The 26,200-nt window shown below is 37.8% G+C and overlaps 4 protein-coding genes across 4 annotated transcripts; 2 read left to right on the top strand and 2 right to left on the bottom strand.

Moving 5' to 3' along the window:
* Positions 3,113–6,364, top strand: LOC18789042 (probable LRR receptor-like serine/threonine-protein kinase At2g28960). Its single transcript, XM_020555336.1, has 8 exons — positions 3,113–4,256; positions 4,418–4,462; positions 4,605–4,715; positions 4,795–4,908; positions 5,134–5,352; positions 5,435–5,550; positions 5,652–5,912; positions 6,000–6,364. The coding sequence occupies exons 1-8, from the start codon at positions 3,599–3,601 to the stop codon at positions 6,225–6,227; spliced, it is 1,752 nt and encodes a 583-aa protein (XP_020410925.1). The 5' UTR covers positions 3,113–3,598; the 3' UTR covers positions 6,228–6,364.
* On the bottom strand, positions 6,332–8,757 carry LOC18791200 (U-box domain-containing protein 18). The gene has a single exon (XM_020555335.1). It carries the CDS (start codon positions 8,614–8,616, stop codon positions 6,556–6,558), a length of 2,061 nt encoding a protein of 686 aa, XP_020410924.1. The 5' UTR covers positions 8,617–8,757; the 3' UTR covers positions 6,332–6,555.
* On the top strand, positions 10,738–12,297 carry LOC18788572 (probable xyloglucan endotransglucosylase/hydrolase protein 33). The gene is made up of 4 exons (XM_007223107.2): positions 10,738–11,167; positions 11,282–11,382; positions 11,466–11,674; positions 11,756–12,297. Exons 1-4 carry the CDS (start codon positions 10,942–10,944, stop codon positions 12,141–12,143), a joined length of 924 nt encoding a protein of 307 aa, XP_007223169.1. The 5' UTR covers positions 10,738–10,941; the 3' UTR covers positions 12,144–12,297.
* LOC18789616 (aldehyde dehydrogenase family 2 member B7, mitochondrial) lies at positions 12,746–18,087 on the bottom strand. The gene is made up of 12 exons (XM_007221738.2): positions 17,978–18,087; positions 17,739–17,902; positions 16,708–16,842; positions 16,432–16,574; positions 16,173–16,326; positions 15,858–16,087; positions 15,197–15,286; positions 14,268–14,441; positions 14,041–14,178; positions 13,551–13,688; positions 13,396–13,457; positions 12,746–13,310 (listed from the first exon to the last, which is right to left on the bottom strand). The coding sequence occupies exons 2-12, from the start codon at positions 17,803–17,805 to the stop codon at positions 13,037–13,039; spliced, it is 1,605 nt and encodes a 534-aa protein (XP_007221800.1). The 5' UTR covers positions 17,806–17,902; positions 17,978–18,087; the 3' UTR covers positions 12,746–13,036.

Raw genomic sequence — 26,200 nt, forward strand, 5'->3', positions numbered from 1 at the left:
TTGATTAATTGCTGTAAAGTTCCAGTCTATAGTAATAACAGTATTTTAGATTCGAATCCAGGATAAAATCTTGAAACTATATTGGATTTTCACTATTGGACTAACTGCATATGACTATAAAATATTCAGTTTTCAACAACTCAAAAAAGAAAGAGATATTTAGTCAAATACATATTCTTAACACTGCTAGTTTACTATCATGTTGATTAATGACTATAAAGTTCAAGTATAAGGTAATAACACTACTTGTTTCCTATGGAATCCTATTTCTAATACATGTCGATCATTGTAAAGTTCCAGTCTAAGGTAATAACACTCCTAGTTTCCTATGAAATCCTATTTTTAATGCATATCTACCTCTGTAAAGTTTCAATCTATGGTAATAACAGTATTTTAGATTCGAATCTAGGACAAAATCTTGAAACTATATTGGATTTTCATTATTGAACTGATTGCATAGGACTATAAAATGGTCGGCTTTCAGCAACTCAAAAAAGAAAGAGATATTTAGTCATATACCCATTCTTAACACTGCTGGTTTACTTTCATGTTAATTAATGGCCGTAAAGTTCCAGTATGAGGTAATAACATTGATTGTTTCCTCTGAAATCCTATTTCGAATGCATGTCTACCATCGTAAAGTTCCAGTATATGGTAATAACACTGCTAGATTCCTCTGAAATCCTATTTCTAATGCATGTTTACCCCTTGTAAAGTTCTAGTATAGCATAATAACAATGCTAGTTTCATATAAAATCCTATTTATAATACATGTCTACTACTGTAAAGTTCCAGTATAAGGTTATAACACTACTTGTTTCCTATAAAATCTTATTTCTAATGTATGTCTGTAAAGTTCCAATATAAGGTAATAACACTGCTACCTAACAACAAATTATAGTCGACTCAAAAATCAATAGTGCATAAACAGAAAAAACACGAATATATTCAATTGAAAAAACATACCTCAATTAATATGATAACCAAATCAAATATCACAAATTTGTAACCACAACTCAAACCAAAACACAAAAGCAAATCCATAACCAAACCGAATCTAAAATCAATCCAAATTATAAACAAAAAGAAATTAAAATCACAATTTAAAACTCAAACGAATATCTAAATATAAATTAGAATGAAATTAGAAAATCCAATAGCTTATCTCCAAATCGACAATAACAAAAATAAACATATAAAATCAAGAAGAATTGGATCTACATTTCAAATTTAAACTCCAAAATTGCAAAAATTATGAAAACTTAACCAGCAACTTAATTAATTGAACATGAAATCACCCAAATTAGACTACAATAAAATCGAATATGAATTCAAATTTAAAAAAAAAAATCAAATACCTCAAAATCGCAGATCGAATAGGATTTTATACTGAGCCAAGTCACCAATGCATGAGCCATTTCATCCCCTGAATCCGCCAAGTCATTGTCTATTTGTTCATGTTGCAAATCCTCCAATTTTTTCACAGATCCAACATCTAATGGATTGCCAGTGCCTCTGACTTTAGCTTCTGTCGTGCCATTTGGACTAACGTGCTTGAAGGCAGAGCCTTCGTCAACTCCATCTTCCAAAGCATTACTGCTTGATGTTCCCTGAATTGAGATGGTTGCAAAGTTTTGATCCACGGGCTTGGAAAGGGGTCTCCTAGTTTTCCTATATCCAAAAGGCGAATTAATTAGAATTATAAGAAATAGTTACCTTACACAATCAGAATCCTATGACTACATCATTCTTATTATTTTTTAGGGGAGAGAGAGAGAGAGAGAGAGAGAGAGAGAGAGAGAGAGAGAGAGAGCTTAGGATTTCATCGTCAAAACTGAGGTGGAAGAACAAAAACTGAAAATTGGGGTTGAAGATGAAGATGAGAGACTGGAGGTCGTGAGTATTATCTGGTATTTATTAGGAATTCCAATTTTATGTTAAAAGGGTAATAAAAGTATTTCATCTTAATAATTAAATTAAAAATATGTACAGCTGTTGATTTTTGGGTTTATTTTAGGTGTGTTTATATACAGTAAATAGTATAGGGTATTTTTATAGTTTTATGTATAGAAATGGATATTTAACTAATTTTCTATTAAAAATAAGATTAACACATAAGCATTTGAGTGAAAATAACTCCAACTAAGAATCCTATCATGAATGTATGATTATGTTATGATTTACCTGAAATCAATTTCCTCATATCGATCAAGTCACACTTTGAAAATCCAGGATTGAATGTGTTGTGCCAAAACTTCCAATGAAAGATATTCACACACTAATTCCCGACCTTTATTAGAGTATAGGAAATGCCAATACAATTTTCATACTAACACATTACAACATTGGAATTAATTAGAATTAAAAAGGATCATCTAGTGGCTTTTCTTGCTAATTTAGAGCCCAAGAATCTGTCATGACCCAAATAAAAGTCCAAGAATGGACAACTTGGTTGGGAGGGGAATTCTCATTTGGCACTCTCTGCATTAACTTGTTTTATTAGCTATGCTCAAAACTGCATCATTCATTGGTGCGGCATCAAGTTATCACATTTTTTGTAATCTTCATAAAGTCAACAACAGTTGATGACAGTTTTAGGAGATATAAAAATATTTTGAAATTGCGACTTTTACAAAGTTATTGTTTAGTATTAATGATATTCTTGGGGTGAAAAAGATATGATTGTCAACCACAGAGAAGTGATCAGGCACCAGCTCAAATGCCCTGATCCAAAATTGACCATCTGAACAAAAAGTTAAGAATTTTTCATCTTGGTAGCAACATCTGTCTTTGAGGGCAGCAAGCAATATCATGATCAAAGAGCAAAGTGCTTACTTGTCAGGTTAAATTTCTTGTATACATCCCTCCGGCCTCTGCCTATCCTCCCTTTTAAATGGAATTTGACCTTCAATCAACATAAGCCAGCAGGAGCAATGTACCATGCATTTTGTCCTATTTCTTTGTCCTACCCTTCAGAACCCACTTCAGAAATATCTTTGAGATTTATAATTTAGCATTACCCCTTTTATATATATATATATATATATATATATATATATAAAACAAATCAATGAAATGCTTTAGTTTGATTAATTCTTAAATATTAGTTTATTTGGTCCATGCTTGACACTGGAAAAATAAATAGCCTGCATATATCCAAACTACACCACCTCACAGCCATTTGCCTTGTATACATTATTCCAACTTCAAATAACTCCAAATTCTCTCCCTCTCTCTCTCTCTCTTTCTCTCTCTCTCACAAGTATATAAAAGTTTGCAGATAAAATTATGTCATTGCCGTCTCATCTGCACAAACTCATTCTCCTTAATTTATATGAAAATGAAAAATACTTTCCTTGCCAACGATCACAATACACAATCTTCTTTTCCCTTTTAGATTCTATACTCATTCCAGATACCAAGTTATACATTCTGAGCATCCTTTCTTCACACAAATACACACTAAAAGAAGTAAGAAAGAAGACAGTCTTCCTGGCCGGTTGAAGACATATGCATATCTTCAATTCTGTCACCAATCATCTGTGTTCATTCATTTCAAGGATGTCATAATTGGGATATCTACCTTTTGCTTCCCACAATGGCCAAACTTATCTCGAGTTTCCTCCGTCGTCATAATCCGATAATACTTGTCTTTATTTTCCTCAGTGCCTTATATTTTGTTTTCTCAGAGACCCCAGATGTTGAGTGTGTCATTGATATTCAGGCCTCTTCATCTTGGCGTAACTCAAGTTGTGAGGCAGGAAATTGGGGTGGATTTATCAGTAATTGTTGTGAAGTAGTTTTTGATGACTACCTGTATGCCTTGGGACAGAGGGCCAACCAGACCGGGAAGCTCTTCTTGAATTCCACAGAGCAGACAAACTGCTTAGTCCTAATGAAGGGTATTAAGGAGGATGTTTTGAGTTGTGGCATCGAGAAGCTAACAAGTGGAGCCGGCGGCTGCTCCGACTATACTAAACTAGATGTTTTTAATAATTTACGGAACACAATGGAAAGTTTAGAAGAAGACTGTAAGCTTTTGGGCACAGCCGAAAAATCTGATCTGGTTTGCAGTGCATGCTTGAAAAGGTGGGAAGAGATTGTTGCATCATCAGACAATAAGAGGGGTTCATCGAAGGTTGAAGCCAATATCTGTGGTTTTGCTGTTTTGGTATCCTTAACAAGCAAGAGGATTGATGATAAGGCTTTTGTTCAGGCACTTTATGAATGCCTTGGGGATCAGAGACTTTCAGCAGGTAGGCAGTCCTCTCCTTTTTTTCTTTTAGGCAGCCAGACAATCAGCAAAGATATTTGATTCTATTTCATGTCTTCATCTTTATATCTTTATACAATAATAAGTTGTAGCATTTTTGTTACTTAAACTCCAGCTAAGAAATTGCCTTTGCTTCCATTGCAGATGAACAGCGTAGCTCGGGGACTAATGCTATAAACTTGAGCACAGGTAATTTAAATACATTATGGTCATCACAGCACCTTTTGAGTCCTAAATTCTAGGAAGTTTCTTTGCTGGCAGTTTTTTTTAAGGTCGGTCATGATGAAGTGAGGTTTCATGGTAATTTTGATTAATTTCATGAGAATGTCAGGTATATGGATTGTCTCTGGTGGTCTAGCAGGAATTGCAGCAATGATACTCATTGCCACATGGACCTTATGTAGAAAAGGGCCTCAAAAGAGTGTTTCAGCTGAGAAATATGGTATTTCTGCAAAAAGTTCCACATCTCACTTGAAACCCAACGGTAGTTAAATGTTGCTAACTTGTGTTTTACTGGACAGCATCAAACGATTCACTGTCTGAAGAACCTGGCAGCTTTAAAATATCAATCAAGGAAATTTATGCAGCGACCGACAATCTAAGTGCAGTCAATTTCATTGGCCAAGGCGGAGCTGGTAAGAATGTCTATGATTCATTTTTTCTACTTTTGCTGTTGGTCATAATGACTGACTAATTAAAGATGTCCAAAAAGAGCAAAGCCAGCTCTGTAATGGAGACTAAACCCTCTCCCAGAACAGGAAGAAATTTTAAGCAGAAACAAAGGCATATAATAGAATTACAGAAGAGAAGCTACCAAGAACTGGCTTCTAAATTCTAATACTATTCTGATCATATTCCAGGAAAGGTATATAAAGGCATACTCTTGAATGGGAAGCATGTTGCAGTCAAGCACATAATCAATGATGGCTCTGTAGAGACATTCATCAGAGAAGTAACAAGCCTTTCCGATGTTAGACATCCGAACCTTGTAGCTTTGCTTGGCTATTGTGAAGATGTAGAAGAATGTTTCCTGGTCTATGAACTTTGTCAAAATGGGAACCTTTCAGAGTGGCTATTTGGTAAGTTCGTTCATATTTCCTTTGGTGAAAATTTTCTCTAGATTTTTCATCGATTGGAAAGCCAATTCAAAGCTGATTACAGGTAAAGATAAAAGTCTACCATGGATAACGAGACTTGAGCTTGCAATTGACAGTGCAAGAGGCCTTCGGTTTCTGCACACTTATCCGGATGGCTGCATTGTTCACCGCGATATCAAGGTAGGCCTATATTATCTGCACTATCTTCTATTTTTGCCCCCTCTGTTGCTGTTCGTTTGCCGCTCATTTCTTCAAACAATTTTTCTTGTCCCAATTGGCAGCCAACAAACATTCTCATCGACAACAACTTTCAAGCCAAACTGTCAGACTTCGGGTTATCTAAAGTTATGGACTTGGGCCAGTCCTATGTGAGCTCAGAAGTGAGAGGGACATTTGGTTATGTCGATCCTGAGTACAGACAGAACCACCACGTAAATGCTTCAGGAGATGTCTACAGTTTTGGAATAGTTCTTCTACAACTTATCTCGGGCCGCAGGGTTATCAATCTGAACTCACAAAAACCAATGCCACTTAGTAAAATGGTGAGAAACTTCATATTTTCCACATTTGTAAAGAACTATTTCAAGTCACAGATTTGGCTTATTATGTTCCATGCCTTTGCTCTACAGGCCAGGGCCCTCACAAAAGGCGGTGATGTAACAGAATTTGCAGATCCTAAGCTTAACGGGGAGTACTCGGTAGTAGCCTTCGACCTTGTGTTCAACCTAGCTTTGTCATGCACAGGACTAAAGCAGCAAAGGCCAGGCATGGAGCAAGTGGTCTCAAAACTGGAAAAGGCACTAGATATCTCAACCCAAATGGAGCCAATTTCTTTGACCGCACCAATCAACACTTGAAATTGAAGAAAGCATAGCAGAAAGTTTTTGTATATTGAAACAATCATGGATGATTTTCAGCTTAGAAAATGTATCATATCATTAATTATTACTGATTTCATGTGGAAAAGGAATTAGAATAGATTACAATACAACAATTTTTTTGTACAAAGCTTCATTGAAAAAAACAGAAGCTGATCATACAGTCATTAGCTCTTCAAAAAACCGAGCCAACAACAAAATAAAACCAGATAAAAAAACTAGAACAGCGCCATATCTACAGAAGACCCCGAATTTACAAGAGGCCTGAAAAGAATTAAGCAATGTAAGTATCCCACAAAAATTTGGGCTACCTAACGTGAACAAATCTCTCTTGAGGAAGAACTCCACGTGCCATTGGGCCAGAGGATCGTCTTTCATGGAATTCGTGTAGTAGCCTGATGAGAGCACTAGCCTTTCTGCTTGTTCGAGATGTGCCTTCACTGAGTTGGGAATATAAAGATCCCATAAGAGAAGGGCTCTTAACCAGAAGAAGAACAACATCATTGCCACCATTTAGACAAAGAGCCATCAACAAAGACACACAGAACTCCTTCCCTGCCCTTGGAATGGAGGAATTCAAAATCCTCACTATCGCATCCAAAGCTTTGCAACCCGAAATTGCAACTGATCCATCTGGTTTTTCCGCCAGAGTTGATAGAATTGCTAGAGCATCTGTGACAAGAACTTCACTATCAGAAGATGTTAAGATATTAACCAGCACAGGAACTAACCCTGCTGCTATCACCCTCCTATGATTTGCAGGGTGTGTAAGGAGCCCGAAAATCGCAACCAAAGCGTTTTTCTTGGCCCTATCTGTCCCATCCTTGATCATCTCCATCAAAGCCGGCATGACCTCTGGATTTTCTCCAATCAATATCCGGTACTCCTCAATCGAAGCGAGGTAAAACATTGTGCCAGCAGCATGCTGACAAGCCTCTGGTTTGAGACCCTTCTTTAACACATCCACAATCAAATCCAGACCCCCATTTTCAACAATCGCATCCTTGCTTTTGGAATGCTTGGAGAGATTCAACAAGGCTGCAATGGCATTCTCTTGGGTCACTGAATCTGCTGAAGATAACAGCTTTAACAAATGTGGGATCACACCAGCTTCAACCAAACAAGACCTGTTAAAAATGCTTGTTTTCGAAAGAAGCCGGATCTCATAAGCAGCCTTGTTCTGCTCTTCTCGTGTCCCAACATGTAGCCTGCCACTGAGGAACTCAGCCACCATCTTCGTGGCTCCCTCAGCTGCCAAACTGCCAGCAACTACAAGCCTAGTCTTCCCAATGTCACGATTTCGATGATCCGAAGCAGCAAACGGAACACAATTCGCAGCACAATACTGCTGAATCAACCTCTTCAGCGCCAAATTGGGGACCACCTCCATGTTCTTGAGCTTCTCACCCGTCTTGGGACAAATGGGATTGCCAGCTCTGAACCATTTCATAATCGAACTCCGATCGTAGCTATGCCCTGTCCTTATTGTCACAGGATCAACCATGATTTCCAACGAAATTGGGCACTGGAAATCTTCTACATTGAGACGATTCAACACCTCACTGCTACTGCATTTCGTCTCGGATCTTCGACCCCTTTCACCATCAACAACATTGAACAACACACATCGACAATAGCACATAAACCCCTTCAGGCTGCTCAAGAAACCCACTTCTCTCTTTTCTTCAGTCAAATTCTCAACCTCAATTTCTGAGTCCAAGAACTTGACTTGCCTCTCACAATTGCTCCACTTTCTAATCCCAAGATACTCGAGAACCCATTTCAAATGGCTCTCGCCCGAAACAACCCCTTTCTCAAACCCGACCAAGACGGACCTAACGGCCTCCACGACCCGAATATCATCCGGGTCGACTTCAAACATCGCCTTTCGCGCTTGCCTAGTCACTAATTCTACATGCTCCTTCACCTCAACCGGTGCGTTGACTGAACCGAGAGGCAGAACATCGAGAGCCGTACCCATGGCCCTACTCAAGACCCGAAAATGGTTCGCTACACGATCCGAATTCATCAGCATCCATACCCGGGCGTCGTCCCGGGTCAAATCTTCCAACAATAACTGGACTTTCTGGAAGGCCAAATGGAGCTCCGACAAGCACAGAACCGCCGAAGCCGAAAGACCCGACTGCCCGTCTCGGATTTCTTCGAGAAAAACTCGAACGACCCCGATTTGTCTTACGGTTTCGCGAGCGTTTCTGTTGTTGCTGGCGATGAATTTGGATTTGTACGAGCAAATGATGTGGGTGAGAGTGATGAGTGAGTTCAGGAGCGTCTGGGGAGATATGGCTTCACATGGATGAACCGCCGGGTATGTGAGAATCCGGCGACCCGACCCGCTTCTTTGGATCATTTGAAACAAAAGAACGAATGGATAAAAAGGTTGGTGTAAGGATTTGGGTTTTGTTTGTTTGTTTGGTTTTGAGGGCTGGACCTTCGCACGTTTATATAGGGAGAAGAGTTGGGACACGTGTCGAAGGGCTATTTGATAGTCAATGGGTTTACAGGATCCGAGGGCGCCTACAGAGTGAAACTTGAGAGTTCAGCGGTCAACACGTGGCGTGGGGGACACGTGGGCATGGGAAAGGCGGCTTCGTAGAGTATTTCGAGTTGGGGGAGGGCTAATGGGAGAGTGACACGTATAGCGTCGATTATGGAAAGGGAAGGTGAAGGGTACGTGAAGAGAGGTAGCCGACACTCGACACTTGACAGGTTGTGTGAATATTATAACGTGGAATTATTTTGAGGAATTTTTTATTTTTTATTTCCTTAGGATTAGTAGGAGGAAGTTGCGAATTTTACGTCCATTATGGAAGCAATAATCAATTTTTATTTTTATTTTTATTTTTATTTTTCAATTGATTTATGCAAAAGTCAAGCTTTGTAAATTGTAGTTTGTATAAAGGTCATGACAGTTGACAACAACAACAACAACAAAAACAAAACAAAAGAGGTCACGACTTTGTGAACATTGGATGGGAACAAGAGACTTCCCCTTTGGTTTGTGATTATTGCCATTGACGTGTAATTGACTAGGAGAATTCAACGTATAATTTTATTTACTTCTACAAAAATCTATTTACGAGTAAATATACATTAAACAATAAGAAGTTTGTAGTGCAAGTGGTTAAAAACACTTACACTTTTACTGGAGGTTCTAGGTTAGATTATTTTCTTCCTCAATTTCACTTATCTAAAAGAAAAAACAACCATAAAAAGAGATGTTGATATATTTGATACTTACATCGAATTACAATAAATTTTACTTGTATAAAAAGAAAAAATGACCACGAAAAGAGATGTTGCTATCTATAATACTTACATCAAATTTACAGTAAATAATAGGAGTTTATAGTTTCCGTGATAGAACACTTTATTTTTACTAGTGTACGTGCAACACTACACAATTCTACCTACTTTTTGCTTCTTCTTTTTTGGGCTTTTGCTTAGTGTACGGGTTCCCCATGTCTCTGGACTTCGGTGATGGAAAAATGAAACCAACTTTCCCCTTTAGTCTGAAGTGAAAACTACTCACTCAACTCCTTTAATAACTTTTTGGTTTTGATGTGGAGAGAAAACAAAAATAAAAAGTTCACAACTTGCGCAACTAGGAAAATCAGACTAGTTGGTATCTCGTTCTTGCTTCTAGCCAGCAGCCTCCAACAATATCTGGCATATTGTGATCCTGCCCATCATCTTTTGCAACAGGCTGGCTTAGATTTTGAAGGCTGATTCTCTGCTCTCTACATGCTACCATTTAATTATATCTTCTCACATCAATCAAATTCAGAATTTTAACCAAATCACAAGTGACACCACCATACAGTTTTCGGCTACTTGCAGGGCCTTTTATTGCACTGTATGGAAATATGTTATCTGTCATATCAAGCACCTCTCCAAAGCCAGCTACAAAACTTCTGGCAAATCTGGCCCTTTTGTGAAAGAGACTGAACATTTTTTGGTCAGCCTATACTTTTCCTTCTTGTTTTTGTTAAGGAAAACTCAATGATATATATGTTCTTCCATTCAATTCTGAATATATAACCTCCGAGTACACGTAATAATTGAATTTGAATTGGGACATCTTTCGTTAGTACAAAAAGAAAAATACTACTAGACCGAGAGCTAGTTAGTCACCACTAGTATTGTAGCTGCTCAATCGCGACTTGTTAACCAAAATGAGAAAAAGGAAAACAAAATGATTCATTTTCAGCTGGTCAAATAATTTGGCTAGGACCTGGGTGAAGGCCAACCCATTATAGTTTGGCCTAATTCAATTATATAGTACTTCCTTGTGCTTTCCATAACACCTGGACCACATCCAGAAGTTAAAATGGTGCATTCAACAGAGGAGGTTGCGGCTACGATACCCATCAACATTTAAGTGAAAGTCTAAATCATGCATTGCCCTGACTTTTGGGCAGCCCCAGCAGCAAGATGTACCAAGCCTCTCAAAATCACACTCACATGAGCTTTCTGATATTGTCTTTAGGGTTACAAAATTTAAAACGCCTAATAAAAGAGATACTATCATATACTAGGAAAGATATAGCCAGCCAGCTAATAGACAACTAAGCAAGATTATGAATGTGGTTTTGAACCTCCCTAAAACCTCTCCCAATAAATACCAATAACTCCAACCATTTTGATTCAGCTCTCTGATATAATAAAAGCTAAGATGGCATTTTTGCAGGGAAAACTCCCCTGCTTTTGTGTTTTAATTTTGTGTATGGCAGTACTGGTTTCTTCACATAATAGATACTACACAAGCCCAAGCGTTCCACGTTTGACAGACGCTTTCCCTCGCGTACCAATTAGTAATGGGTTTTCAAAAGCTTTCGGAGGCTCAAACATTCAGGTGATCAATGGATCCATGGCCACTCTTGCTCTTGACAAGTCCTCAGGTGAAGTCCTTATTCAGAGTGATGCTTAATTATGACCCTGATGATTTTTAAGTTATAGTTTGGTTGAATTCATTATTAATTATCAGGTTCTTTTGTTGTTGGTTCAACATGCAGGATCTGGATTGGCATCTGTAAACAAATATCACTATGGATTCTTCAGTGCTGCCATCAAGCTGCCTGCTGGTCTCACTTCTGGGGTTGTAGTGGCTTTCTATGTAAGTTCAATGCTTTATACAGTAATATAAGATGCATATATGTGTTGCAGTCAAGCCTAACATTTTGTATGGAATTTTTGCAGCTGTCTAATGCAGATGTTTTCCCTCACAATCATGATGAGATTGACATAGAGCTATTGGGCCATGATAAAAGAAATGATTGGGTCATTCAGACAAATGTATATGCAAATGGAAGTGTAAACACAGGAAGAGAAGAGAAGTTTTATCTCTGGTTTGACCCAACACAACAGCAGCATCAATACAGCATCATCTGGAACAACCATCATATAGTGTAAGCAAACCAAAATTCAGAAATCCAAAATGAATGGTTTGATATTTACCCAACTCTAAAATTGCCCATTAAAATTTGCAGGTTTCTAGTGGACAATATCCCTGTAAGAGAGTTTCAGCATAGCGGTTCCTTTTTCCCTTCAAAACCCATGTCAGTTTATGCAACAATATGGGATGCCTCACAGTGGGCAACTCATGGAGGAAAATACCCAGTTAACTACAAATATGCACCGTTTCGAGTTTCGTTTGCAGAAATGGAAATGAGTGGCTGCATATCCAATCCCACAGGAACAGTGACTTCATGTTCTAAGAACACTCCTTCAAGCTTGGACCCAATTGAAGGACCAGAGTTTGTTAAGTTGTCTAACCAGCAAATTAGTGCTCTGGGTTGGGCAAGAAGTAAGCTAATGTTTTACTCTTACTGTAAAGATACATCCAGGTTTAAAGTCATGCCACCAGAGTGCAAATAGTTTTGCAAAACACTATAAGATCGTCAAATTGTAAACAAGTTCAAGATATAGTTCAACATTCAAAATGTTCACCTCTACTACATTTCTTACTCTGTATCAAATACATTAATTACTTTTATGAGGATATATCATAAAACCATGAATTTTTTGCCCAGTCTTGGTGTCCCAAACATCTAATTTCATCAATGCTCATGTTGAATTATTAGGACACTCTTTTCACTTCTTCAATGGCTCTATGTAGTCTCCATTTTTTCTGTGTCTCTGTCCCTGTGATCCCTCTTGTTCCTGCACTAAGTTTAGCAATCGGTGATATGACAATACCAATTGGTACTACAAATGAAACTTTTTCAGGGCAATGAAGCCAACACATAGAAGTTTAGGCAAGACATCGTCCCATTAATATACTGTGAATGGGCCCATTTGGTCGAGGGTTCATCTTTTTGGACATTAGAAGTAGGCCCTGGGAGGCTTAGACGCAGGTGGGCTTCTTCCCCTTCATGTCATTTTCAGATCCACAAAGGGGGAGATATTCATTCCATGTCATCTAGTTCATAAACAAGCCACGAGCCATATCTGGCATTAGTAAGACAATATCCAACTAATAAACAGATAATCAGCCTATTATCAGCAACAGATTTTGATATGTGATTGAAAGAGGAGAAAATGATGCATCAACAAACCATAGAATTTGATTAGCCACTACACCAACCACTAAACTAGTAATTGACTGAACCAACCATTAATTCAACAAATACATTGCTTTGGTTCATTACAAAGAAGCAAGACTTTCATCATCAGCACCACCTAATGTCATCATGAAATCAATGCGTCAAATATTGATGCACTTCTCTCTTTATTCTTGGCATTGCACAGTGAAACTAAGCTTTTGAAGTTTATAGCCATGCAGGATTTTTCAGGGGCGTGACAATAGCCTTAACTTGCAAGTAATTAGAAAGACCATAAATGCCCTTTTCTCTTCCATGTCCACTCATCTTGTACCCTCCAAAAGGAATTGCAGCATCAAAGACATCAAAGCAGTTTATCCATACACTACCGACCCGCAATGCACGTGTCAATGTGTTTGCAGTATCTATGTTTTGTGTGAAGACCCCTGCAGCAAGCCCGTATCGCGTAGTATTTGCCCTTCTTATCACCTCATCAAGGTCCCTGCAATCAGCCATAATGTTAATGTTAATTCTAACAAAAGGGATTGGATAACAACAGGTTTAGAGAAGAAAGCTTTATTGCTCACTTGTATTTCAAGATGGACTGCACTGGACCAAAAATCTCATCCTGTGCTATTGGCATGTCATCCTACCCCACGAGACAACCATGTTTAGATCAATCATAATCATGTTTCAGCTTCTAGGTAAATATGGTTATGATCTGCAATGTGAAATAATATACCTTAACATTTGAGAATACAGTGGGCTTAATATAGAAACCCTTTGTGCCAAGCCTCCCTCCTCCAGTTTCCAGTGTAGCTCCACTTTTAATACCATAATCTATGTACCTCAGGATCTTCTCAAATTGGTCTGAATCAATCTGATTTGTTTGAGTAAGACTCGATTAGTATCACAAACAAAAGAATGCTAGTTCGCACAAGTATTGTCAAGGTGCAATCCAAAATAAATTTGCTGCAATGCATCTATATTGACTCCTTTCCTTTTTCCTTTTTTCTTTTTGTGTGTCATGGCTCATGTTTATTGAATGGTTTCAATAAGAATCAAGAAACAGTACTTTACAACACTAAATGGACATTGAGAATACAAAATCTCATATGCAGGTTAGGTTGTGCAACCACCTTTCGACAGCAGAGTTTTATGTTAGTTCAAAGATTAAATTCAAAAATTGATTGTAACAGGATTGTTGCATGGTAGAGCTGCCAATGTTTTACCTGAGGACCTTGCTCAACACCCCCCTTGAATGGATCACCAACAATGCGTTTCTCAGCACGGGCCCTTGCTTTCTCTATGAACTCATCATATACTCTTTCATGCACAAATGTACGAGAACCAGAACAGCAGCATTGACCCTATAAACAGAGGTGTCATGTAATCAACATATGGATTTCTAAGCCTTAAAGAATCAAACTTTTTCTCCCAAGACAATGGTTAGACATACCATATTAAAGAATAAAGCAAAGTGTGCCAGCTCAACAGCCTTATCTACATCAGCATCCTCACACACAATAAATGGGGATTTCCCGCCAAGCTCCAAAGTTACAGTCTTAAGATTGCTTTTGGCAGCCAATTCTAGTACTTTTTTGCCGGTATCAGTTGATCCAGTAAAAGCAACCTGCAAAGGGATCGTCGACACTTTTAGTAGGCAGAAGAAGCATGTTGAGATAACAACTTGATGCAAGCTGGCAGCCCAATTATTATTTACTCATATTTTGGCAGACTATTGAGAGAGTTGACTCTATCGCCAGTGGCAAATGAGAGTTGCCATCAAATATGACCTATTCATCTAATCAATGAAGCATGCGGGAAATATTGAATCAATATATAGTCCTCTTGGTAACTTTTTTCATATTGCCTACCAAAGCTTAGATAGAATCTTCAACATTCTTAACTCAATGATAACTAGAACCCACCTTGTTCTTAGACAAGGATCATAGGTCAACATTCAACTCTATTTGCTTGACTGAAAACTTTTCTGAACAGAATCAACTCAGTTTGTAGTGCAAACACTCAATTATATTCCATCAATAACCAGTTTCCCATCAAAGCATAAGAAATTATAAAATAGTAAGATATATTTATAACAACACATAGATATGAATACGAAAATCCAGTTTCTCCACATAAAGAAGTAGCATGAATTTTAAACCCAGAATTTTGATTTTGGAACCATTCAACCTCATACAGACAGAACAAATCTCACACAGCCTCGGGCAACAAGCTGATTAAGTATGAGTTTGGAGAAGTTATGTTTGAGCAAAGATGTTATTGCAGATATAATACACAACTGGGAAGTTCTTTTTTCTCATGAAATTACATAAGAGTGCCAATTCCAAGATAGGAACTTTCATAATTAATGTCATACAATACCTTATCAACTTCCATATGACTACAAAGCGCTGCACCGGCAGTTGGACCAAAACCTGAAACCACATTTAAAACACCTGGAGGAAGTCCAGCCTGTAAAAGGCCCAAAAAAAATCCAATCAGCATTAATAATTGAAGGATTAATATCCAAGCTTATACGCATAATCCACTGACAGGTTCAACTCAAAACCGAAATTTGTTAAAAACCATCAAATCAGAACGAAAGGTAAAAGATGAATTATCTTCTAAACACTTCAACTGGATTTGAGACAGCTGTGAATGAAGCAATGGCACAATACCGTAAGGGCCGTGTTCAGTTCCAAGTGGAAATTGTTTGTTTTGAAAGTTAATATTACATGCGTCCCAGCTGCTGGACAGAAGAAAATACTACGCTGCATGTCCTAGAAAGGTGATTAAGTTTCTGCACAACATAAGGTTAGACAAGCTATGGTTTTCATTTTTCTATGCCACAAAAACACAGTCAAACCTTTGCTACATAAGCTATTGGAAGCACTTGCTAGAGAAATTTATAAATATGTCAAAATTCCAGATTCAATCATCCAAACATAAAATTTACCAAATGAGACCATCATTGAAGCAAAAGGTGAGAAGGAAAATTTTGATTCACAAAAGGTGAGACGGACAATTTTGATTCATGAAGTACCTCCTGCAACAGCGTTGCTACATATAGAGCAGACAATGGTGTCTGCTCTGCTGTCTTCAGAACAACGGTGTTGCCACATGCTAAGGCAGGCGCAACCTTCCAAGCAAACATGAGAAGAGGGAAATTCCATGGAATTATCTGACCTGCAACACCTATAGGTTCATGCAAGGTTTGCACATGATACTCTCCATCAGCTGGAACTGTGAGACCATGAATCTTATCCGCAAATCCTGAGGAACATCCAGATTAAAACATAAATTTTGTGTAAACCCCACATAGAATAAGGTACAGTTGTGTTGTAGAAAATAAACATACCAGCATAGTACCGGAAAAAACGCACAATCATTGGTACTTCAGTTTTAGCAGCCTGTTCAAATGGCTTCCCATTATCCCAAGTCTCAAGGGTTGCAATTTCATCATTATGCTTTTCAACCAAATCAGCAAAGCGGAAAAGGACCCTTGATCTTTCCTGCACAAAGGTGTTCTGTTAGGAAAAAAAATGAATACAGCACTGAATTCGAGACCATTCACCTGCATACACTAACATAGTACAAGTAAAATATGGAATAGTTACATAAGCTGTCATCTTTGGCCATGGTCCTTCATCAAAGGCCTTGCGGGCAGCAGAAACTGCCCGATTTATATCTTCAGAATCGCCTTCAGCAACATGAGCAATCACATTCCCAGTTCGGGGGTCCAATGTGGGAAAAGTTTTCCCTGAGACCAAAGTAAGCGTCACACAATAGAACCAGAAAAGTCTAACCTGAAGGAAAATTATTAATAAACATGCGGATTGCTCCAAAGTTGAGAAACTCAAACAACTCTGTCACTCTATTGACGGAAAACTCACCTGATGCTGCATCTACAAATTGTCCATTAATTAGAAGCCGAGTATAATTTACTTTAACGGATGGAATGATTGGTGCCTCAAATGAAGCATCAGTGCTATATTTACCAATTCCTCTAGCCACAGAAGAAGACCTCCCTGATAAAAATAAAATCAGCCAAGGAGTGAAATACAAGCAGGGTAAACTTCAAAAACCAATCCAAAAAGGAACAAAGGAGGAAGGCATATTGATTTTCAATTTCATTACATGGAATGAATTTTTTCTTTTTTTTAAAATTCAGAGTAAAGTTAAAGAAATGTACAGGATGATAGTCATTCCTGAATATTAGTATCTCCTTTTTGACAACATTCTGGAAAGTTCTTTGAAATTTTGATCCCCAGATAATGTGATAAATGACATGATATTTTTCTAGTTGTTGTAGCATCTTTTGAGATTTATTTTGACTAATGTAATATTACTCTTAAATATCCAGAGTACCCTAAAAGCAGGTTGGGACCGTCACAACATTATGTCACCTTCAGACATATACAGATATCGCCAAACGAACAAGCCAGTGGTGGGATCGGTTTTTAAACTCTAGCACCAAAATGAGAGATCAAAGAAACATTCATCTCACTCTCTAAAATTCAATTACGTAATCTATGTTATGCAAAACCACTGAGCTTTTGCATCCAAGTGTTTCTTTATCCAAATAAGGAAATTTTGATCCAGAAGGGGGAAATAAGAGTTCACTGAATTAAAAATCAAGACTTTTCTCTGACACCTCAATCCAGATGATGAGAAAACTCAGGAATACAATAAAATGCAGTTGTACGCTTTTAAAGTTATATTTTGTAGCAACAACAGAAAAGACTCAATCTTGATCCTACATTTTTCTCACCAACCAAACAGGGCAGCAGACGATCACTATAAAATGCGGACACAAACCAATCTGATTATAATCCTAAAGTCATGGGATCCAAACAGATAAACAAAAAACACAAAAAAAAAGAAAAAAAGAAAGAAAGAAGCTTTGGAATTGGGTTGGCAGTACCTGCAGAAAACAGAGAAGCAGATGTGAATGAACGAGACAGAACCGAAGAGACCCTCCGAGACGCCATGATACACAAGAAAAGAACAGTAGTTACAGTGCGCCACTTATCTCTAGCTCTCTAGGTGGGTCGGTGACTGGTTCAAAGTTGAAGAATATGTATACCCCTAAATACAACAAATGCAAATATCAGTTGGTGGCCTTCCACAAAGATAGGCGTTAGCATTTAGCAAAATGCAGACTTTTTTTACTGCCGTAATATTTGGTATCCTTTTTCTAGCAGACCATATTGTGCGCTGCTATTGGCTCATGAATCATGATCGACCCACCACACCCACCTACATCCTGTGAGCTCCCAAAAGGGGAGAACAGTAATTTTGAGTTAAAATGACCCAAAAAAAGAAAGCTGACATTTTGGCTTTCTTCTTTCTTTGTCGACCAATAATTCTTGCATGACGTCTCTATGCCTGACCAGCTTTGGGAAAAACCAAAATTGCTTGGATAAGCATTTTAGATGATAAGTCTGAAAATCATTTGGTTCCTTCCCCTGGATAAGTTCGAATGTTATAAGGACACATACTTATGGAACAATGAAACTGAAAATGTCATCATTATTAATGAATAATGAGTAGTAAATGAGTAGTTTTTTCTCCCTGGTTGAATAATGAGTCTGTTGTTTTTCCTGGTTGAATAATGAGTAATTATTGAGCCATGAGCAATATTTTGCTTCTTTCTAATAATCATATTATATATGGGTTGGTGAGTTTGTGTAAATCACGTGTTGTTCTAATCACTTTTTTTAACAATAATTCTGATTTTTCCATTCTTATTTTCTTCACTCACGCTCCCCTTTCGTTTTTTAATACTTTTTAATCAAAAAATTTCTTTTTTGTTCTTTCTCTTTCCTATTCTACCCTTAATCTACATTAATTCCTTTTAACTTCATTTTTATATTATTTCTTTTTCTTTATACTTAATTTTCCAACTTAATTTGTTAATTAATTAGTCTTCTTTTTTGTGGGTATTTTGAAGTAGATGGATGGATTCATCTTTATTTCACGTCTTTTTTGAACACATCAAGAAAGATTAGTTTCTGGAATGAATTTCGCCCTCTCTCTCTCCAAAAATACCTTGCAGAGGAACTTTGACATTTACCTAACAATTTATCAATGAAACTACTCATTTCACAAAATTCACCCTTCAAAAACCCACACTAAATGAATAAAGCTTCAAATCTCAACCCTGGACATTGAAACAACTTCCTCAATATCAATCTTGAACATTACACAAACACAATGAAATTGTAAAATCCCATCACCACTAGAAACCAAGCACAACGAAGTTGAAGTTTGAACCTACCATTTGATTAGCTAATGAATCCAAACATTATTGCAATTAAAGCTGCAAGAGGTGGGGACTGTTGTCGGGTTTAAGGGAAGACAGAAGGGGAGAAGGGCATCGAGAGAACTTCTGGGGGTCGTTTGATACGGTGAATTGTCTTGGACTGGATTAAATCTTGGAACTGTCTTGGATTAGTTCGTATTAGCCTAAGCTAGATTAAGTACTGACCTACCTTTGATGTTTAGTTGGACTAAGAAGATGGATTGTAAAAATAGTGAAGACCTATGTTTGGTGTTGTGTTGAATTAAAAAATAATTATTTTAGTATTTAATATTAATTATAAATAAATAAAATTCTAATATTTAATTGAGGAGTTTGACCTAAAAATAAATAAAAAGAAAACAATTAAATTATAATATTTTTTAAAGGCTAAAATTATCTTATCTCTTTTTCTCCTTTTTCTTCCTTCCTTCCTCTTCTCTCCTTTGTCTTTTCTTCTTCCTTGCCTTCCTGGCCCGTGTCTTTTTTTTTTCCTTCCTTTTTTCCTAGGCCGTCCCTTCTTTTTTCTTTCTTTCTTCCTATTCTTTCCTTTCTATTTTCTTTTTCCTTCCCTCCTTTTCACTCTCTCTTCATGCCGCACCCCAACTTTTAAGAGAGCCAGATCCACTTCTAGGTATGTAGTGGCTGCAAACACCCACCCCCTCTCTTTGGTTCCACTAATTAATGGTTGTGATGGTTCAACTGGGTAGTGATGGTGGTTGAGCTGGGTATGTGGTGGCTAGTTATGCATGGTGGTGATGGTTTGATTGACTAATTGGGCGGTGATGATGGTTCGATTGGGTCTGCGGTGGCTGGTTATGGGTTTGATGGTGGTGGTGGTATCCAGTTGTGGTATAGGTGGGTTTTGGTGGTGGACGATATAGGTGGTTTCTATATTTTCTTTTTGGACGAATGTTGTTTTTTTTTTCTTTCTTGTCAGTCTTTTTTCATTGTTGATTTTGATTTTGATTTATTTTTTGGACATAACTGACAGAATTAATATATTTGACTTGATTTGTTAACGATTGCAAGTACAGTGACGAATTTCGAAAAATTGAAATTTCGGTAACCAAATTTCAATTCGAACATAATCGCATTGACCAAAAATGTAATTACCCCAAGAAATTAATCTAGGATAAGGGTAGGACAGGAAAGAGAATGAATAAAAAAGAAAAAAAAATTATTAAAAAGTATTAAAAAACAAAAATGAGTGTAAATGAAGAAAAGAAGAGTGAGAAAATTAACTCCCTATTTCTAATCACATTAGGTAATCGTATTGTATAAAGCAAGAACAAGAAACCAAAAATCCGTCCTATCTGTTCACCACTATTTAGTGTGTGAGATTACATTAAGCACGCCATATCCTGTTGGCCTAATTGGGGCATCCCACACACAAGTGGGCAGCAAAAACATAACTCCATATCATTTTGCAGGTAAGACCATTTCCAACCCAAGGGGTGGAATGTCAAATTTTGAGTTTTAAGCCCAAAACCCATTTCCAACCTATGTATTTGTTGGGGTTAAAAGCTTGCCCAGTCAATTTATCGGGCTATATAATGCCTAATGAATTATCTGGATTGATAATTTTGACCAACGGCTACATTTGAAGCTGCTTTTCATTTTCTTTTTTTCATTCAAACCCAACGGCTACTTTTGATCAATGGCTGTGATTTTTCCAAGGTGATTTCAACGGAAAAAAAAATTCAAAGGTCAAAATAATATTTTAAATATATCGAAATCAAATCCAACCCCAAAACTCATTCCAAACTCTATAAATAGTAATCTATTTGTTAAATCCACCAAATTCAATTTCTTACCTTTCTTCACTTTCCTAATTGTCTTCATTTGAGTTTCTTTGTTGTTCAATATGGCCCCAAAATCCCAAAGAGGTATCAATTGGAAACCAGAAGAAGATGAGGCAATATGCAAAGAGTGGGTATGTATCTCTGAAGATGGGGTGATTGACATGAATCAACCAAACAACACATTTTGGGAAACGGTGTACCATAATTTTTTTTGGAGAATATGGAGGCAAGTGATAGATTGGAGGCTCGAACACTGCAAGCCATTGCTTCTCGGTTCAAGATCATCAACCAACAATGTTCTCTTTGGAAAGCTTATTTGATTAAGGCCAATGCAAGCCCTTCAAGTGGGTCCAATCTAAGGGACTTGGTTAATAAAAAATTTATTCGACTTTTAATGTTCATATTGTGAATTTTTTTTTCTTGTCGTGACTTATCATTTTTAACTTGTGCTTAGTACTTGCATGCAAAAATCATTTTTTTTTGAATGATAATAGGGTTATCAATAGGCCTTTCAAGTTGGATCATGCTTGGCAAATCTTAAAAGATTGCAAAAATTGGAACGACCAAAATCAAGCTCCCACACCAACAGCTAGAGATTCTTCCTATAGTGGCCGTACAATTAATTTGGAAGAATAGATGATGATGTGGTCATGCCCACTCCAAGGCAGCTCGGGCGAGATAAATAGAAGGTTACCAAAAATAAAGGGAATCTCAACTGAAGTGGAAAGTTCTTGTCTAAGTTTGTTCAACAAGGAAATGAGTTAAAAGAAGATAGGAAGCGAAAGCTAGAGCTCCTAAAAGAGCAAAACAAACTTACCAAATCTCAACAAGCCTATCAAGTCCAACAAGATAAAGAGCCACTTCATTGACAACATCACTGAATAATGGGGAACAAGCTAGGATATTGATATCGTTGTTGGATCAAGCAGCTCCAAAAAGTCATGTCATATCCAAGTGTCATACGAGACCACAGCCTCCAGAACAACAGTTGGCTTACGCTTGTGGCCAGTAAATTGGCATGCCTAAGTAATGGGGCAATTCTTCCATTCCCAATGCATGCAGTCAAGACTGCCTAACATGCACGGGAATCCTCTGCGACTAGCCTTGTGCAAGAGCTTGTAAAGGTCAATTGAATTTGGTGAACGTAGGTACCACTAGCTATACAAGGCTTCAATTATGAAGCAAAACTTCCACAAACATTCAAGGGCTGTAGATTCACCCAATCTACAGTACTCGTCGGTGGAGTTCGTTGAACATCCATATGCAAGCATTCTGAAAACAGTTGTCATCTTCTGCTCTGGGATATACTTTGTGTAACACCCCGACTCCAAATTTAATCCCTTATTTAAATTATTTAAGTGAAATTAAGAATTTACCCTTGGGGTAAGGGTATTTTGGTTATTTTCTTACCCAGAAAGAGGGTAGTGACTGGTATTTTTGGGTTGGTCGTGCTGAGACGAGTCCGTAGACACGCGGTAGGCTCGATTAGGAGTTGTAACGAAGAAGTTACGAGCAAAACAAGCTCAGTGGCAAAACCATAAATATTTCAAAGTTGGTTTTTAATAAACCAAATTTCCCTCTCTCTCTCTCTCTCTCTCTCTCTCTCTCTCTCTCTCTCTCTCGTCGCGACCCCCCTCCTTTCCCTGAAACCCAGCGGCGACGGTTTCACCGTCGCCACAGCCACCACTTGGGGCGGTACCGGTCCCAAAAGGACCGTCGTGAGTTCCTCTTCCAGTCCTACTTGGTCTCCGCTGCTAACCATCAGCATAGTCGCTAGAATCTGCAGAAATAGCGCCGATTTTTTCAAAAATTCAAACCGCTCATTCTCTCTTATTTCTCCACTAAATTTATCGAGTAAGGTATGGATTTTTGACTATTTTCCATGCTCTAGCTGATGGCTGGATAGGATTTCTTTGATTTTGAGCCTCGGTTAGTTGATTTTCAATTTAGGATTCGGCTAGTTTTGGATTCCGATTTCGACCATTTTCGGTCACTTTTTGGGGTAGGCCTAAGAACAAAAGTGACTCAAAATATGGTGTTATACCTAGGGTAGAAGTCTTGGCCTGAGATATTGAGATTTTTCTGCGAAGCTTTATCGCTTTGGACACCCACACGCTGGCAGCGCGTGGGCACTGTAGCAGAGGGGCATTGTGTCCCAATGCGATCCCCTAGTTGTCACGAGCGAGTAGGTACTTTCGGATTCCAATTCGGATATCGTTTGACTATCGAACGGATTTACGCCTATTGTGCGTTATCTAGGTTCGATATGTTTAGACCGTTGGATCGAGTCCAAATTAACCTATGTTGATCTAGGCACTCCTAGAATCGTGCAGGATTTCGCGGATCGTGAATCGGAGCCCCGGATGTTCCGATTCAATAACTTAAAGTTTGTGTTTTACGATAACCGTTCGATCGTGCCATCGCAAGTGATCCGACCATTCGATCGAGACCAAACTCTTGGGATGAGTTTAGAAAACTCTGTTAGACCTTTCAAAACTTTCGGATTGTAAATGGGAGGTTGTGGGCCCCGTAGGCCTGGTTGACTATCGGTTGACCAATATGACTAGTGGGACCAGACAGTTGACTAGGAGTCTTTGAAGAACGTTTCGTCCCTTGTTAAGTACTAGGATGGCCTTAGGGTTTTACTTAAAGGACGTGCACTCACTGTGAGTCCCGAGAGTTAGGATTTTGAATTAAAGTTCAGTGTTGGGTTTGAGTATTCAATTAATCTTAGTATTCTGTCAAATAGGTTCTTTGGCGCTACGAATCGTTCTAGACGAAACCGCGGAGGGTTGAATGCGCTTTGGACCGTGTGTGAGTGGAAATTTATTTTCTAAATGGTTTTATGAAACTCTTGGATTGTGATTATTATTTGTGTTGTTTTATGGATTTGATGATTTATGTTATAGTTTTCTAAAATAATATTTTGCATATTCGAATTTGGTTTGAGAATGGTTTTGAAGGATTATATATGGCTTGAGTTAAGTTAATAAATTGTTTATGGTATTTAATTTCTAAGCGTTTAGTTTTGGTTGGAATGATTTTTAATTAGTATATTCATGGTTTAGTACTTGAGGTTGATGTTAAAGTGCTTTTATATGATTTAATTTTACAATATATTTCAGGAGGATTTGTTGGTAATTATGCGATTTTGTCAATGCATTATTTAGTAAGGATTTTATTTGTGGGTTTTATCTCGGTTTTAAAGGGGATTTTGATTATTTCATTAATTATATTGCAGACTTGGAACTTTATTTGGTTTTGAAAGATTTGTGTTTTATTTGAGATAACTAATAAGGGATTTGAGAAAGAGTGGTATGTAGGGATTTTTGGAAAAAGAGGGCTTTCATGATTGAGTGTTGGAATTGGATTTCAAACCCACCCTAAGAACCTATTCCTGATTGCCTTCGGAATTTATGAGATGCCTTCAGAATGAATGAGTTGCCTCGGAAGAGATAAAATGGTTGCCTTCGGAAAAAGTGTAATGAGTTGCCTTCAGAAATTATGGTTGCCTTCGGTTAAGTCTGTGCACATGACTAGGATTGCATGTACCTACATAGAGACTACTCTGTAGGTGTCCGGCCATAGTATATTGCGTATACCTATGTTGACTACGCAGGTGTCCGACCAGTGAATTGCCTATACCTACATAGAGATTACTTTGTAGGTGTCTGGCCAGTATATTTCCTGTACCTGCTTATGTGGGCGTCCGGTCAGGATTTTCCCCCTCCACCTATTCGATTGTCTATACAGGTGGTTGATCAATTTTCCCCCATCCCCGGTTGCCTCAGTATATTGCCTGTACTCGTATCACAAATGCGAGTGTCCAGCCAGTGATTTTTCCCAGGATGTTCCCCAGCCACCCTGCCTATTTATTACACAGGATTGGCCAGTTATTTTCCCCATATGTGTACTTGGGTGGAGAGTTTTCGTATGACTTGGTTTGAGATTGGATTTTTGGATGATTTGTATTTGAGCTTGCTTGGTTTATTGGATTCAAATGATGGTTTGAAACTTGATTTTTATTAAATTATATCTTGAGTTGTTTTGGATTTAAATGTTATTTGAAGTACAAATTTGGGTCAATGATATTTTATTTACTAGTTAATTCTGAGTTTATTTTACTTGCACATGTATTGATTATATTTTGTTCCTGTACGTATACTTATGTGTAATAGTGAGTTTTTCAAAGGTTTGTGAAAACAGAGGGGTTAGTATGTTTTGTATAATTACTTTCAAGAAAAACTTTCTTTTTGTCCACTCATGCTTTTACTGTTTTGCTCCCCCATGAATTAGATAGCTCAACGTTCGGACATCTACGTAAGCTAATCTGGCGTCACTGAAGTCCTTATAATTCTAAGTAGGAGACTTCATCTTCTGTTCTCATGGTTTATTTGGAAAATAATTTTGTAAATTCAACTTCTGTAGTTGCTCTGATATTTCCAATGTATGATTGAAATTGAGGCCGGAGGCCATGTGAAATTTATGTGTGCCTTATCTTGTGTGTGCTGCCAGTTGAGATTATTAGATTGTCGGTAATTGCAGGTGTAAATTTAGTAGTAGGTCGGGCATCTCTCAGGTGTCTGTCGGATAGCAGGATTCGACACGAGTTCCAAGGGAGAATTAGGGTCGGGTCCTGTCACTTTGTCGTCCACAAGCGTCTATCTTCATGGAAAAACATGGTTCATGTGCAACATCATTCAAAATGTGATAGAAAAGCTCTATCCGCATGAGGAACCTCCTGTGAAAGTTCACTAGGGAAAATAGTGGTCTTTCGCAGAAGTAGTCCTCCATGAGATTCTGATAATGCTTTTCTCTCTTTCAATTCTTGTACTTACGACCTACAACGGAACCACCATGTTGGGATTGTTGAGCATACTGCTCCAATAGAAACGTATGGTGTTGAATGACCATTGCAACTCTTTGTTGATGATGGTCAGCCTTAAAATCATCATCGAAGAAATTTTGTATAGCCTTCTCACATGAATTCATTGTAAGATATAAAATGAGATTGAAGAAGATTGTGTGTTTGGTTGGGTAGAATACCACTTCTTAAATAGACAAAAGGATGAGGTTTGAAAGGAAGATGAGAGGAAATCGGGATAAGAGGGAAGATATGAAAAAATAGCAATATGTCAAAACGAGATGGCCTACATGTGTGATCATAATTGAATGAAGATAGGAATATATAGGGAAATATAAGAAAATCCAATAAAGTGAGATAGACAAAGATGGGTAATGGTTCAGAACATGATTGAAAAAGACAATAGGAGATAAGGA

This window comes from Prunus persica, chromosome G1, assembly GCF_000346465.2.
Source record: "Prunus persica cultivar Lovell chromosome G1, Prunus_persica_NCBIv2, whole genome shotgun sequence".
In the NCBI taxonomy this organism is placed as follows: Eukaryota; Viridiplantae; Streptophyta; class Magnoliopsida; order Rosales; family Rosaceae; genus Prunus; species Prunus persica.

Bases quoted from the DNA above. Each gene is read 5' to 3' on its own strand.
- LOC18789042 (XM_020555336.1), top strand. From the start codon at position 3,599: ATGGCCAAACTTATCTCGAGTTTCCTCCGTCGTCATAATCCGATAATA. The intron at 4,257-4,417 runs GTAGGCAGTCCT...CTTCCATTGCAG, and splicing joins GGATCAGAGACTTTCAGCAG to ATGAACAGCGTAGCTCGGGG. The intron at 4,716-4,794 runs GTATTTCTGCAA...TTTACTGGACAG, and splicing joins TGTTTCAGCTGAGAAATATG to CATCAAACGATTCACTGTCT.
- LOC18791200 (XM_020555335.1), bottom strand. From the start codon at position 8,616: ATGATCCAAAGAAGCGGGTCGGGTCGCCGGATTCTCACATACCCGGCG.
- LOC18788572 (XM_007223107.2), top strand. From the start codon at position 10,942: ATGGCATTTTTGCAGGGAAAACTCCCCTGCTTTTGTGTTTTAATTTTG. The intron at 11,168-11,281 runs GTGAAGTCCTTA...TTCAACATGCAG, and splicing joins TGCTCTTGACAAGTCCTCAG to GATCTGGATTGGCATCTGTA. The intron at 11,675-11,755 runs GTAAGCAAACCA...TAAAATTTGCAG, and splicing joins TGGAACAACCATCATATAGT to GTTTCTAGTGGACAATATCC.
- LOC18789616 (XM_007221738.2), bottom strand. From the start codon at position 17,805: ATGGCGTCTCGGAGGGTCTCTTCGGTTCTGTCTCGTTCATTCACATCT. The intron at 14,442-15,196 runs GTATTGTATGAC...ATCCCTTTGCAG, and splicing joins GTCATATGGAAGTTGATAAG to GTTGCTTTTACTGGATCAAC. The intron at 13,311-13,395 runs GTGAGCAATAAA...GGCTGATTGCAG, and splicing joins CAGTCCATCTTGAAATACAA to GGACCTTGATGAGGTGATAA.